The sequence below is a fragment of the Piliocolobus tephrosceles genome, chromosome 2 (genome assembly GCF_002776525.5).
Source record: "Piliocolobus tephrosceles isolate RC106 chromosome 2, ASM277652v3, whole genome shotgun sequence".
NCBI classification, from domain to species: domain Eukaryota; kingdom Metazoa; phylum Chordata; class Mammalia; order Primates; family Cercopithecidae; genus Piliocolobus; species Piliocolobus tephrosceles.
This window is the reverse complement of record NC_045435.1, coordinates 174,122,537-174,137,758: the sequence shown is the minus strand read 5'-3', so window position 1 is coordinate 174,137,758 and position 15,222 is coordinate 174,122,537. Positions and strand designations below refer to the sequence as shown.

Genomic DNA, 15,222 nt, shown 5'->3' with positions numbered 1-15,222 from the left:
AAGATGAAGCCATATATTGCTGAGACCTCTCCTGCTTGGAACTTGACAAACTTGAATGGAATCCTGCAAACCTCAGAGGTCTAAACTTGAAGACAACTTTGTCACAGAACATGATGATGGACTGGACTAATTATTTTGTTTTTTGGGTTTTTTTTTGTTTGTTTGTTTTTTTGAGACGGAGTCTCACTCTATCGCCCAGGCTGGAGTGCAGTGGCGTGATCTCGGCTCACTGCAAGCTCCGCCTCCCGGGTTCACGTCATTCTCCAGCCTCAGCCTCCTGAGTAGCTGGGACTACAGGCACCCGCCACCACGCCTGGCTAATTTTTTGTATTCTAGTAGAGACGGAGTTTCACCATGTTATCCAGGATGGTCTCAAGATCCTGGCCTCGTGATCTGCCCACCTCGGCCTCCCAAACTGCTGGGATTACAGGTGTGAGTCACTGTGCCTGGCCCAGACTGGACTAATTATTAATGACTAGTAGAACTCTAGTAATGTGCTAGTGTCTTCTGACTCCTATTTTACAATATGGTATAACAATGGAATTGTTGCTAAGAGTATAAATACTCATAGTGATGATCGAATGTACTGGGAATGGAATTAAAAGCCTCCTATCTCTACCCAATATTGATTCCTCCAAACATTAGGCATACTCATGCTGGTCCTATTGACAGGAATGATCCTTTTGCCATAAGGGATCCATAGTCATAGACCAGGGGGTGATCTGTATTTGAATAATTTATCTGGTCTTTGTCCTGGGCTCCTGGCAGGTAGCTTCAAAAATGCTTGGGATTTTCTGAGTGATAGAAGTGTCCTTGTTATCCTAATAAGGTGACTCTGGTGAGCCCCTAGATAGCTTCAGGATAGCAGCTGGTCACCAGAAAGACCAATCTCATGTTCAGAGGGTTGAGCACTTTCAGCCCTCCACCCCACCAGCAACCTCTTGAGAAGGGACCTGGAAACTGAGTGCAATCACATACTTATATTTATTTATGAATACTAATGTGGCCTAGATTTTTAAACAGAAAATTTAAGTTATTCATACCTTTCTTTCAATTAACTTAAAATATGAATTTAAAAATATAAACAAATTAAATAGTTCAATGAAGTGCAATATTTACTATGTTACCAAATGAAGAAAAAGGGAATATTTAAAAAGATCAAAACTTAAACATTAATATATGTTTTTAGGACCACAACATTAAGTTCAAACTCTCTACCAACAGCTACTGTAAAGATTTTTTTTCTTATTACTGATCTTTGATGTTGTGACAATATCTATTTGTTCCATTAACTGGATATAGTATGACAACTTTAGCTGTTTAATTAACTCATGTTTTGAAAACAAATTAGAAAGCTCATAATTCTTTTTCTATAAAGTTGATGTATTGGTAGAAAATGTAAGTTAATTTATGAAAATTTTATAGTGTTAACAAATTTTATAGTGTTAACAAATTTTCATATTTGACAGAAAAAAATTATAAAAATGTACTTACTTTTTTCATCAGCTTTGTCTCTTATTGCTATGGTATCATTACTCAAAGATACAGTCTGTGCATTCAGAATATCTGTTCTCATTCCAGGAAATTTTGGAGATGAAATAAAGCGCCCTTCATATGAATATAAATAGATACTACTACCATCTACAAGAAGAAAATGTCTAAAAAATAAAGAATAGAAATAGATTCTCAAATAGGAGTATATTATATTTTCGTTTTTATATTACAGAATAGTTAATCCTTGGGAAAAAAATCTAAATCTTACAATTAATATAAATGTGTAGATATATAAGAAATAAAACATTTCAAACACTGAAAACCAGCATTGGTTGTTTTGGTTTGTTTTCTCGGTTTTTGTTTTATTATGAAGTAGGAAAAGAAAAATGAAAAGGTCCACAATCATCACCCTATACACTAAAATTTTGACTTCTTTTACAGTATACCCACAATTCATTTCCTTTTCTAAAGAAGATTCTATACAAAGACAATAAAAAAATCTTAGAGCTTACAATACAGTCATGTTAATGCCAGGTGCTATTTGTTTCATGAAACAGTCTTAATATATATTTTATAACTAAAGATTATGCTAAAAATAATTAAAGATTAAATAGTGGTTAAATTCTAAAGTAGTGAAAATGACTAAAAAAATTAACATTAGGGCAAGCATTTATTAAAATAAGGTAGTTGTGACTTTAAAATCATATAGCGACTATCAGTATGTATTCATATCTAAAAACTCATTTTTTTTTGCCACAGGATCAGATTCATTTGCTATGTTGACAACCATGTTTAAGGCATAGGGCTCTCTGTTGTTACTTTTTTATTAACTCGAAACATAAATATTTTATGGCTGTTATATTTTTCCTTTGAAAATTTATGAATATTGTACAAAATAATTCAAGCAATACAGAGAAAACAAAAGACCTCTTGAGATCCTACCTCCATAGAGATAACTATGGCAATAGTATATTGCTTTACTAACTCACTCATTCCCAGATATACATTTGTTTCAAATTATTCACTGTTTTAAAGAATGTCTACAGTGTATATACACCTCCATATGTCTGCCCTACTTATTTCCTTAGTTCAGCTTCTAGAAATGCAATTGCTGGATTAAAGAACATACATTTAAAATGTTTAAATATATATTGTTATATTGTTATACTGCCCTTTGAAAAGTTGTATTGATTTACACACATACTATGGCTATATTGGTGTGCCTGTTTCCTTAATGCTGAAGACATTATTACTTTTCAAAATCTTATGTTTAATGTTTTAAATATCCTTGATTCAGAATTGGTTCTTGATTTAGGAATTGCTAATTGTTCTTTTTTTGCTATGGAAACAAAAAGGAAATAAACGCCAAAACCAATGAAAAATTAGTATCTAATGAACACCAACTATATACACTTCAATCAAATTAATACTTGAGGATTGGTAGGTAGTTTATTTAATTGAAGGGTTTGGCCCTTACACACTAGTGTATGGTCATACATATTGGTTTATGAAAACAATACTTGCTGAACTTGACAAAGTGACATATATTAGTATATATTCCTTTTTTGTTTGTTTGTTTTGTTTTGTTTTGAGGCAGAGTCTCGCTCTGTCACCCAGGCTGGAGTGCGGTGGCGCGATCTCGGCTCACTGCAAGCTCGGCCTCTCGGGTTCACGCCATTCTCCTGTCTCAGCCTCCCGAGTAGCTGAGACTACAGGCACCTGCCACCACGCCCGGCTAACTTTTTTGTATTTTTAGTAGAGATGGGGTTTCACCGTGTTAGCCAGGATGGTCTCGATCTCCTGACCTCGTGATCCACCCACCTCAGCCTCCCAAAATGCTGGGATTACAGGCTTGAGCCACCGCGCCCGGCCTATATTCCTTTGTCTCTGTACTAAAAGTATTTTCGTTTCCAAATAAGACACTATAGCTTTTAACCTACTTGTGAGTAAACACCCTGTTTCAAGGGGCAAACATCTCTAATTGCATAAATAAGACCAATGATAGGCAGTGACTAAATTTTTTGGCTATTTATGCCATTAATATATGTCTTTATTAAGAGTATACTCAATAAATACATTTATAAATAATGTATAAATGAATTTATTTGGAACTGTTAGAGTGAAAAGCATTTCAGATATATGTTTTTTAGATAGCTGACATCTTACCTTTTAAATGACAAAAATGACTTATTTTTAAAAATTTATGGTATAACTAAACAATTCATATATTTCAATTTCATTAAATAGATAACATAAAATTTGATATAACACTTTATTGTTCACTCAAGGTCATCAATACGGTGATCACATTTTTCACTATTTAACTGATAACTTTGATATTCATAAGAATCTGTTGGTGTGCAGAATCCTTATACTACTCAGCTACACAGTTCTGTGCTTTTAGTTTTCTCCATGTTCCCTTGCCAGGCAGCCACTTTTCTTCCTGTCATTGTGCCAGCCTCTAGCAGTCCACCAGTACCATTCTTCTTCTGGTTTTCTATTTATAAAAAGCTGTGGGCTAGAAAACCTGATAATAAACACTATTAAGAGCTGCCTACATGATGAGTAAAGGGATGAGGAATAAAGCACATGGTTTTGGGGCAAATGTTTTATGGGTAGATATTTTAGGTAATTGTCGATCATATTTTCACAATTTTTAACAAGCTTTATTGGGTTGTAGCTAAGTCCTCTTCTGATTCAGTAGGCTATTGCTGTATGCAAGAGACTAATTGACAGTTTTCATGGAAAAGTGTAGGTTCTTGAGTAATAGCTATTCCTAATTTACTCCAGTTAATCGCCTGGCATTTCTTAGTCCTGTATACACTGAATGTCTTAGTAGAGAAAACTAGTTTTCAAACTTCAGGTCACAGCCCAGTAGGCCCATGAAACCAAAGAGTTTCAACCAATATTTAAAACAAAGCAGAACAGAAAATAGGGAGGCCATGAGGTAAAAACTCTTTACTAGTTATTTACCTGTGTTGCTCCCATTCTCTGACGTCATCACTCGGATATTTACTTGTAATGAGTTTATTCTCATCATTTAAAATAAATAGCTTTAAAATTTCTTTCAATTTCTAATACCGTAAATACTGATATATTTAACCCACATATAACCCTCAGTAATTTTCTAAGAATGTTAAGAAATTCAGAGACTAAAATGTTTCAGAATCACTGATTTAAAAAACTTATTTATTCTTTTCTTTTTATTCTAAAATGTATAATAGAAACAGATTGGTTCTAAATGATTGGTATATCATTCTTTTAATTGGATGTTTTTATTAAAGAGCGCTTTAATGCTATTTATTTTAACCCCAGATCCAACAGTTAAACATAATAAATTACCTTTCTGCCTGCAGAATTAAACTAACAGTTCCTTCTTTGAGATCAAATATAATTGGTGTGTTCCAGTTCTTCGTGCTAAAAGACAAGTAAAATGGATATGTATTAACATTTAAAATAGCAAATACTTTTAAATAAGTAGATAGGTATTCATTTTAAATAAAGTGACTTCAGTTTCATAGTAATTATATACATACTTCTATTACAGCATTTGGTGCATTGTTCTGAAATTATTCATTGATGTGTCTGTATCTCCAACTAAAAAGCAGAGACTCTATATCCCCAGCAATTAGCACACAATGGGAGTCCAATAAATGTTTACTAGAGGTGTTACAACACGTGAATTGAGGAATTCTAATTTTGAGTTCTGCCATTTATCAGCTCTGTGAGTTTGGGCAAGTCATCTAATGATTCTCATTAAAAAAAACAGCAGCAGCATGGCATAATGAAGAGATGACAGCTTTTTGTTAGACATATCTGGATTAGAAATATGGCTTCCCCACCTGTCAGCCACTTGATTTTGAGCTTAACCTGCTAAGCATTAGTTTCCTTATTTGTAAAATGGGGATAATGATGACTTGCATAGTGTCTGGCAAACTACCTGTTACAAAGCAGGTACCAGGCAAACAGAAACTATAGTAACAGTAATATGATGAACACGATTATTTTTCCTGCAGACCTCCCAATGTTATTGTTGGGTTGAAATGAAAATATTTCTGTGAAGCATTCTGTAAACTCTAAAATACTATATAAATGTAAGCCATGAACAGCCTTATTGAACAAATTGATTAATTAATTAACAAGCAAATCATTTTGTTTTTATAGGAGAACATGAATCAAAGATTTGGGTGGGTAAAGAGAACATTTACAAACAGAAAAACCCATCCTTAAATAATAAAAGTTGTTCCACAGTTTAAAATAAGTTTTATTACTTCTATATATTCTGAATTTCAGTAACTTTCATAAAGCCAGTTCTCTAAATCAGATCAAATCTCATGTTCAAATCCAGAAGATGGAGGGAAGGGGAAGGAAGCAGTGAGTAAGCAAACAGGTAGGCAACTAATCTTGACTAATGCAAAGATTCTGATAATAATTTCAGTAAGTAAATACATGGACAAGGCAAAATAACAAATAAATAACTGCTAATAATTAGTGATTATTAATTACTGATTATTAATTAGTCTGGGGTTCATAGATATGACAAAGATATATATGCTTTTGCACTTTAGAAAAAATATCACAAAATACTTTACTAATTAACCTTCATTCTTTGTCAAGAAAGTTGATAAGGAAAGTAGTGATTATGTAAGGGTTTTTTTAATGTCCCCTTAGAAAATATCTGAGATTCCTGACAACTGAGAGATACATAAATGCCATGGAAATATAGACTCCCGAAGCTATAAATGCTGAATAGAATAAGAATATTAATATAATTATCTGAAAAATCAAATGAAAATTTAATATAGAATGCTTATATATTGTGTTCTTTTTCTGGAACTTCTTTTCATATAAACCAGTAAACTACTTGCATGTCTGTTTTTAAAATTATATTTTTATTACTAAAAATGAGCCAACAGTTATTAAGAACTTGGATTCAAATCCCCACTTCCCTTTAGTAACAAAGTCAATAATCTGATGTAAGGCAAGTTATCTAATCATTCTCTATGTCCTTTAGCTTCAGCTTTCAAATCAGAATAATAATAAACATGAAAGACAGTATAACAGTTGCTCAATAAATGACAGTCATTATTATCTAAAATGCTAGTAAGCTTTTAAAACTTTATGAAATACGTTTTCGTGGTGATTCATTCCCACTACTGCATCCTTGCGTTCATTACCACTGCTGCATCCTGGTATTAATATTTTGTACCTTAATAAATGTCTTGACAATCAAAGAGGGGAGGCAAGGTTCAATCAGAAAAGAAGAAAAGCAATCTTACATTTGCCACACATTAACTTGTAAGGGAGGCCGGGTGCGGTGGCTCACGCCTGTAATCCCAGCACTTTGGGAGGCCAAGGCAGGGGGATCACGAGGTCAGGAGATAGAGACCATCCTGGCTAACACGGTGAAACCCCTTCTCTACTAAAAATACAAAAAAAAAATTAGCCGGGCGTGGTGGCGGGCGCCTGTAGTCCCAGCTACTCGGAGGCTGAGGCAAGAAAATGGCGTGAACCCGGGAGGCGAAGCTTGCAGTGAGCCGAGATCGCACCACTGCACTCCAACCTGGGCAACAAAGCAAGACTCGTCTCAGAAAACAAAAACAAAAACAAAAAACTTGTAAGGGAAAAGTAGAATGACCAAAAAAAATTAATAGCTGCTAAACTTTGGATATTTTTAAAGGCAACTTCTCTAATACACGTAACACCTAATGATACTAACCCTACAGATTCAAACAGCATGTCCTTGCCACTATAACTAGTAGAATAATGGGGAAGTTATTATGGGGAAATTAAGAGCCTTATCTTCCCTCAAACAAACAAACAAACACTAAACTGAAGAGATCTCTGTTCTCCCCTGCCCCATGAAAATTAATTATTCAAACACCTATCTGCATTAAAGTGATTGTATGGTTTTCTCACATTCTATAATCCCTTCCCCACATCTCAACTGCTTAACTTGGTATCTTTTTTGAATTTTCCCAAATTCTTACTGTTCCTCTTTCACTCTCATGTAAGAAAAAAAAAAAAAAAACTCAACATAAAATTAAATTGATTTTTTTTTTTTTTTTTTTTTTTTTTTTTTGACACGGAGTCTCGCTCTATCGCCCAGGCTGGAGTGCAGTGGCCGGATCTCAAGTCACTGCAAGCTCCGCCTCCCAGGTTCCCGCTATTCTCCTGCCTCAGCCTCCCAAGTAGCTGGGACTACAGGCGCCCGCCACCTCGCCCGGCTAGTTTTTGTATTTTTAGTAGAGAGGGGGTTTCACGGTGTTAGCCAGGATGGTCTCCATCTCCTGACCTCGTGATCCACCCGTCTCGGCCTCCCAAAGTGCTGAGATTACAGGCTTGAGTCACCGCGCCTGGCCGATAAATTGCTTATTTCTTTATCCACTCACCTCTGTTTCTTCTATTTCATTACTTCAGATTTGGCTATTTGTCCCAAATTGCAGATTCTGATTAGTAGCAGGTTTACATATAGTGAGTGGGAATTTTAAAATACATAGTTGTAGCAGTTGTTAATTAAATACCTTTGTGTTGTGTACTATTAGACTTTAGGATACCAAGATGATGCTATATTTTACATATTTTAATTCATTTATTCATTCAAAAGTATTAAGTACTCAACACATTGGGCACTGTGCTAGGTGCTAGACATATAGTGGTGAATGAGACATATATAGTCTCCATCTCAATTGTATATTCAGTGACTAAACTATAACTATGTAATGTTACAAATAATAAGGACAAAATTTTTTTAAAAATCCTTAACTATTTCTAACTCTTGAAAGCATCATAGTGGTTACATGAGTTTTCTGGATAGTTGAGGAATCAACTGGTAGCATGCTAGAGCCAGCTTGTACTAGTTACTAAGTTTTCAAGAATTTTGTAAGCCAACTGTTAAATAAAGCCATCATTTATTATTTGAGACGGGGTCTCACTCTGTTGTCCAGGCTGGAGTGCAGTGGTAGGGTCACAGCTCACTGCACCCTAGGCCTCCTGGGCTCAAGCAATCCTCCAGTCCCAGCCTCCTGAGAAGCTAGGACCACAGTGCACACCACCATGCCCAGCTAATTCAAAAAATTTTTGTAGAGATGGGGTCTCACTGTGTTGCTTATGCTAGTCTCAAGCTCCTGGACTCAAGCAATCCTCCTTGCTTTGGTCTCCAAAAGTGCTGGGGTTACAAGCATGAGCCATTGCACCTCGCCTGACTATTAACTGTTGATGTACAAACCTTATTAGATCTATTTTCACTGCTCGAAGTTCACTTTCTCTCACTTCCTGGTTTGAGGTAGTTCAGGATAGCTGAGGTTTCGAGAAAGTTAAGCTTAAACCAAACCACGCTGATGTGAAATCCTGAAAATAAACTCCTCAGCATAGACAAAACTCTGAATTTTTAAGAAATGCAAGATGCTTACGAGAACACGTAACATTGAAGAGATGTTGAAACAACTAAGTGTGCGTAGTTCAGAGATGCTTTAATGACTCTATCACGGAATTCCAGTAAATCCACTGCATCATTAAGAACATTACGAACCTAAACAAGAAAAAATAAAATGCCAACAAACATCATTAAAACATATCCAAATTTTATTTACATAAGTTAGCAAGATTTTGAAACACAAAAAATTCAATGCACTACTGATTACCTAATCATATAAAAAAGAATTTAATAGAAACTAGGCATAAGATAGTATACCTAATATTTAAAAAACTAACCAACAAAGTAGAGATACAGAAAATCTCTTAGAAATAAGTAGAAAAAGACCACAGATATTTCTAACTTGCAAGCCAAACTTAATGATGTAGCAATAGAGTGATATAAAAAATATTCCAACACTGAGATATAGTCAAAGGAGGGTGGCATATTGAAGTTGGAAAGATTCTATGTGATTTCTGCCCAAACCGGTAAGAATATCTCTTTTTGGGGTTAGATTTTACTTAAAAATATACATTCTAAAAGAAGAGACATAATTGCTTTAAAAATCAAAAGTGGGGTAGGAGGTACTGGTAAACAAACCAATTGCATGGTGAAGAAGCCAAGCTGCAAGGAATGGGGAAAGGAATTTTCATAGCAAAAACACAGAGACAGTGTCTAAAAAAGCCAAACAGCAACTAACAGAGAGAGATTTACTTATGACAGTCAGATTTATCATAAAAGTTTGTAACAGACTATTTTGCAAGGATTTTAATATTTGGCAGTATTGGACAAAAATCTTGAAGTTAATGAACAAAGTGCAAGAAATTAAGAAAAACGTTGAGCAAATTAAATTTACCTAATCTCTGCCCAATACCAGAATGGGTATGGCAGTATAGTAAGAGGTGAAAAATAGAGGAAATAAACGTAATTATACCTACAAATTAATACTGCTTTAAGTTCTCCTCAAAATGTTACCATTTTTCTAAATATAATGTGACAATTATAATATTAATGAACAATGAAAGGGTATGGAAAGAAAAACAGGAAGGTAAATCAAACTTCTTGTAAGTACTTCAAAGAAGTACTTATGCCTACCAGACACTGCCATGATCTAAATGTTTGTGTCTTCAAAATTCATATTTTGAAACCTAATCACCAGTATGACAGTATCAGCAGGTGGAGCCTTTGGAAGGTTATGAGCCCTTATGAATAGGATTAGTGCTCTTATAAAAGAGGCCCCAGAGAGCTGCCTTGCCCACTGTAGCAAGCAAGGACACAGCAAGAAGGCACTATATATGAATTAGAAAGTGGGCCCTTGCCAGACCCTAAATCTGCTGGCACCTTGATCTTGAACTCCCAGCTTCCAAAACTGTGAGAAATAAAGTTCTGTTGTTTACAAGCTACCCAGATTATGGTATTTTGTTACAGCAGACCAAACAGAATAAACAGGTATGTTATTTTTTTTTACTATCCGCTGTCTAACTCCCATCTCCACCAAAATATTGACCCAGCAATCTCATTTCTAGAGTTCCATCCCAAAGATAAACAAGCAAAACTATAAAATACCATATGCACAGACTATCACTACAGCACTATTAGTAATAGCAAAAGACTGGAAATAGCCCAAATGTCTATTGATAAGGGACAGGTTGTATAAACTGATACAGTCACACATATAGAGACATAAAGTGTCTATACATACAGCTATAAAAAGGAATGAGGAAGATCTATAGATGTCCATGAGATGTAGTAAAGTAAAAACATGTGGCCAGGAGCGGTGGCTTATGCCTGTAATCCCAGCACTTTGGGAGGCCAAGACGGGCGGATCACGAGGTCAGGAGATCAAGGCCATCCTGGTTAACACGGTGAAACTCCGTCTCTACTAAAAATACACAAAATTAGCCGGGTGTGGTGATGGGCGCCTGTAGTCCCAGCTACTCGAGAGGCTGAGGCAGGAGAATGGTGTGAACCCAGGAGGCGGAGCTTGCAGTGAGCCAGGATCGCGCCATCGCACTCCACCCTGGGTGACAGAGTGAGACTCCGTGTCAAAAAAAACAAAAAAGGCAACATGCAGAGCAGCGTGTATAGTATGATACCTTTTATCTAAGAAATGGAAGAATATGAAGATATGGATTTGCTCACATTTAAAAAAAAACAAGAAATCTTAAACAGTATTCAGTAATATATTATTAGAATAATATTAATATTGTTATTTTCAAACTATATTTGGGGATATAATGTTTTTAGGAACCACAATTTTCTGGTCAGAGAAGCGTTGCTCTTAAAAAATCAAGAGTAAAACCCTATAATCTTACATTTAAATTAGAAGCCTCAGCATAAACTTGTGATGTATTTTTATCTGTCAAAAACGAAAACATTTCTTCCCAGTGTAGGCTCAAGTACAAAGAAAAAAGAAAAAAAAATTTGTCTAGAAGTAATGATCAAATCAGTAGCAATGAACACACATTATTTACAGATCTGACTGTGGTCTGTACAAAAGAAGCCTGAAACATCTTGTCACACCAGAAAGCAAGGAAGCTATTGAAATCAGTCAAAAGAACACAGGAACCAACTGGCCAAAGATGAGACAATTTGAGCATTAAAGAGAATAACCACGATGGGTTGAAACACACAGAAAATGTTAAAATCTACAAGTTTATAATGATAACATCAATGACAACAAAAAAGAAATTTACTGGGCATGCTAGGAAACCAACTTATTTGAAAGTTGGCAAATAGGAAAATAATTCCGCATTTGTTACCATTCCCCATACAGTAACCTAATGGTTGAGGAGGCAAACAAAGTCTTTTATAGGAGAATTCTAGCTAATAAATGTGGAAGGAATGATAGAATTACAATGTTACTATTTCACAACCCCCAATGAAAAATAGGTCTAAACAACTATCATTAATGGCAGCTAAAGGCATTAAGGTAAAAAACCCAGTGGGAAACTATATGATAGATGAATCAGGTTTCTAATACCTGAACACACTGATCAAATCTTAACATCACTAAAAGAGAGACAAGCAGACATATGTGCCTCCTGATGTGATGCAACAGGAAGTACACAGCATCACCTAAGGCTCTAAATCCAATAACCAGTCTAGAGGAAACACAGGATAAATGAACATATTAATTGTAACCAAGGCCAGGCGTGGTGGCTTGTGCCTTTATTCCCAGCACTTTGGGTGCCTGAGGTGGGCAGAGTTCAAAACTAGCCCAGGCAACAAGGTGAGATCCTGTCTCTACAAAAAACAGGCAAAAAAAATTAGCTAGGCATGGTGGCAGACGCCTGTGGTCCCAGCTACTCGGGAGGCTGAAGTGGGAGGATCATTTGAGCTTGGGAGGTCAAGACTACCGTGAGCCATGACTGTGCCACTGCACTCCAGCCTGGGTGATAAAGTGAGACCATGTCTTGAAAAAATAAATACATAAATAAGTAGTAAATAAAAATAAATAAATAAATGCAATCATACCACAAAGATGGAATCAGTCAAATACAGAATGTGGGAAATTCAACAGAATAACCTGGTTCCTTTAACAAATAAATTGTAAGTAAATAAATAATAAGAAGTTGTTTCAGATGTTAAAAGACTTAAGAGACAAATTAACTAAATGCAATGTGGGGCTTTATTTCCTGATAAAAACAAACCAACTAGAAAAACATATTTAGAAAATAATTGGGGAAATGTGATCTGTTACTGTAGAAAGACGTTAGGAAAAGACTGGGGAAATGTGAATGTTACTATGGTAATGTTAAAATGAAAATAGTTCTTATCTTTCAGACTGTTTAAAAAAAACTTAACAATTCCAGAACTAGTGGTGAAGAAAAAGACATGAATATTTTTGCTCACCTCTTCAAAGCGTAGGAGGAATGACTGTAAAGAGGGGAGTAGTCTGATATCAAGTGTTTCAAAGGAGCTAGAGTTTTTTAGGGAAGAGGAGGTTATAGTGATCTAGAATCAGCAAGGAGGAGTAAGAAAGACATCAAAGAAAAACACCTCTACTTGAGAAGGCTGGAGGAAAAACACTGCTCTCAGTAGTCGGCTACTTTTTGTTTGTTTGTTTTGAGACGGAGTCTCGCACTGTCTCCTGGGCTGGAGTGCTATGGCGTGATCTCCGGCTCACTGCAACCTCCACGTCCCAGGTTCAAGCTGGGACTCTTCCGCCTCAGCCTCCTGAATAGCTGGGATTACAGGCGTGTGCAACCACACCTGGCTAATTTTTTTGTATTTTTAGTACAGACGGCGTTTCACCGTGTAAGCCAGGATGGCCTCGATCTCCTGACCTCATGATCTACCTGCCTTGGCCTCCCAAAGTGCTGGGATTACAGGCGTGAGCTACCGTGCCGGCCAGTAGTCACCTGTTGTTAATTAGCACAAGAATGCTTTTAGTGAAAGGGCTGAACTTTGTCTGCAAGGCCACAGCTATATGACTGCAGGTTGTGTACTGCACAACTCTGGGTCTATGTGAATGGTGCCCTCTGGAATTGTACAGGCCGCTGACTGCAGGTGGTGTCTTCAAATTTCCTAGGCCTACAACTACACATATGAAGCCCCATGTAGCAGGCGGCTGTAGAATTTTTAGGTCTCCTTTCAGGATGGAGAGAAAGGAGCTACCTCACAGACCCCCAGGCTCTGATTTCAAACAGAAACTTGGATCTAGTCCCTTGTCTCACTTCAAGTATTAATACTTTCAGTTTCCTTAGCCAGCAGGAACAACTTTCCTCACTGCCTTTCCCTGCCTGCTTCTGGACCTGGAGTAGATCTGAGACTCCACACTGCATTTTTGTTCTGCTTCTGGTCCACAGAGATCTTTATCTTGTTTTTGAGGCCAGATGAGTCTTTTATATATCTACATATTTAAATCTTTTGGTGCCAAAAGTATGTCTCTTTCTTCCATGTATGAATTAACACCATTTTCGTGAGAAGTCTGAGCTCCCAGAGATTTTTTGTTAAAGATCCAAAATGCCATCTTCTAGAAACAGTTTAAAGCTAATAGAATGATATAAAAATGTTAAAGGGAAGTTATATGTTAGTTTCTTTATAGCAACATGCTATCTAGTCAAACTGCTTGCAAACTTGCCTAAACAAACAGGCAGAGATATAGACCAATGGAACAGAACAGAGTCCTCAGAAATAATACCACACATCTACAGCCATTTGATCTTTGACAAACCTGAGAAAAACAAGAAATGGGGAAAGGATTCCCTATTTAATAAATGGTGCTGGGAAAATTGGCTAGCCATAAGTAGAAAGCTGAAACTGGATCCTTTCCTTACTCCTTATTGGAAGATTAATTCAAGATGGATTAGAGACTTAAATGTTAGACCTAATACCATAAAAACCCTAGAAGAAAATCTAAGTAGTACCATTCAGGACATAGGCATGGGCAAGGACTTCATGTCTAAAACACCAAAAGCAACGGCAGCAAAAGCTAAAATTGACAAATGGGATCTAATTAAACTAAAGAGCTTCTGCACAGCAAAAGAAACTACCATCAGAGTGAACAGGCAACCTACAGAATGGGAGAAAATTTTTGCAATCTACTCATCTGACAAAGGGCTAATATCCAGAATCTACAAAGAACTCAAACAAATATACAAGAAAAAAACAAACAACCCCATCAAAAAGTGGGGGAAAGGATATGAACAGACATTTCTCAAAAGAAGACATTCATACAGCCAACAGACACATGAAAAAATGCTCATCATCACTGGCCATCAGAGAAATGCAAATCAAAACCACAATGAGATACCATCTCACACCAGTTAGAACGGCAATCATTAAAAAATCAGGAAACAACGGGTGTTGGAGAGGATATGGAGAAATAGGAACACTTTTACACTGTTGGTGGGATTGTAAACTAGTTCAACCATTATGGAAAACAGTATGGCAATTCCTCAAGGATCTAGAACTAGATGTACCATATGACCCAGCCATCCCACTACTGGGTATATACCCAAAGGATTATAAATTATTCTACTACAAAGACACATGCACACGTATGTTTATTGCGGCACTATTCACAATAGCAAAGACTTGGAATCAACCCAAATGTCCATCAGTGACAGACTGGATTAAGAAAATGTGGCACATATACACCATGGAATACTATGCAGCCATAAAAAAGGATGAGTTTGCGTCCTTTGTAGGGACATGGATGCAGCTGGAAACCATCATTCTTAGCAAACTATCACAAGAACAGAAAACCAAACACCGCATGTTCTCACTCATAGGTGGGAACTGAACAATGAGATCACTTGGACTCGGGAAGGGGAACATCACACACCGGGGCCTATCATGGGGAGGGG

General features: G+C 36.4%; 1 protein-coding gene across 3 annotated transcripts in view; it reads right to left on the bottom strand.

Moving 5' to 3' along the window:
• IFT80 (intraflagellar transport 80) overlaps positions 1-15,222 on the bottom strand; it is a 137,940-nt gene that overhangs the window by 42,375 nt on the left and 80,343 nt on the right. For all 3 annotated transcript variants that reach the window (XM_023223347.2, XM_023223349.1, XM_023223348.1), the window contains 3 exons: positions 8,907-9,025; positions 4,837-4,911; positions 1,495-1,658 (listed from right to left, as the gene is read on the bottom strand). In XM_023223347.2, the coding sequence (XP_023079115.1) occupies positions 1,495-1,658; positions 4,837-4,911; positions 8,907-9,025 (358 nt within the window). The remainder of the gene's footprint in view (positions 1-1,494; positions 1,659-4,836; positions 4,912-8,906; positions 9,026-15,222) is intronic.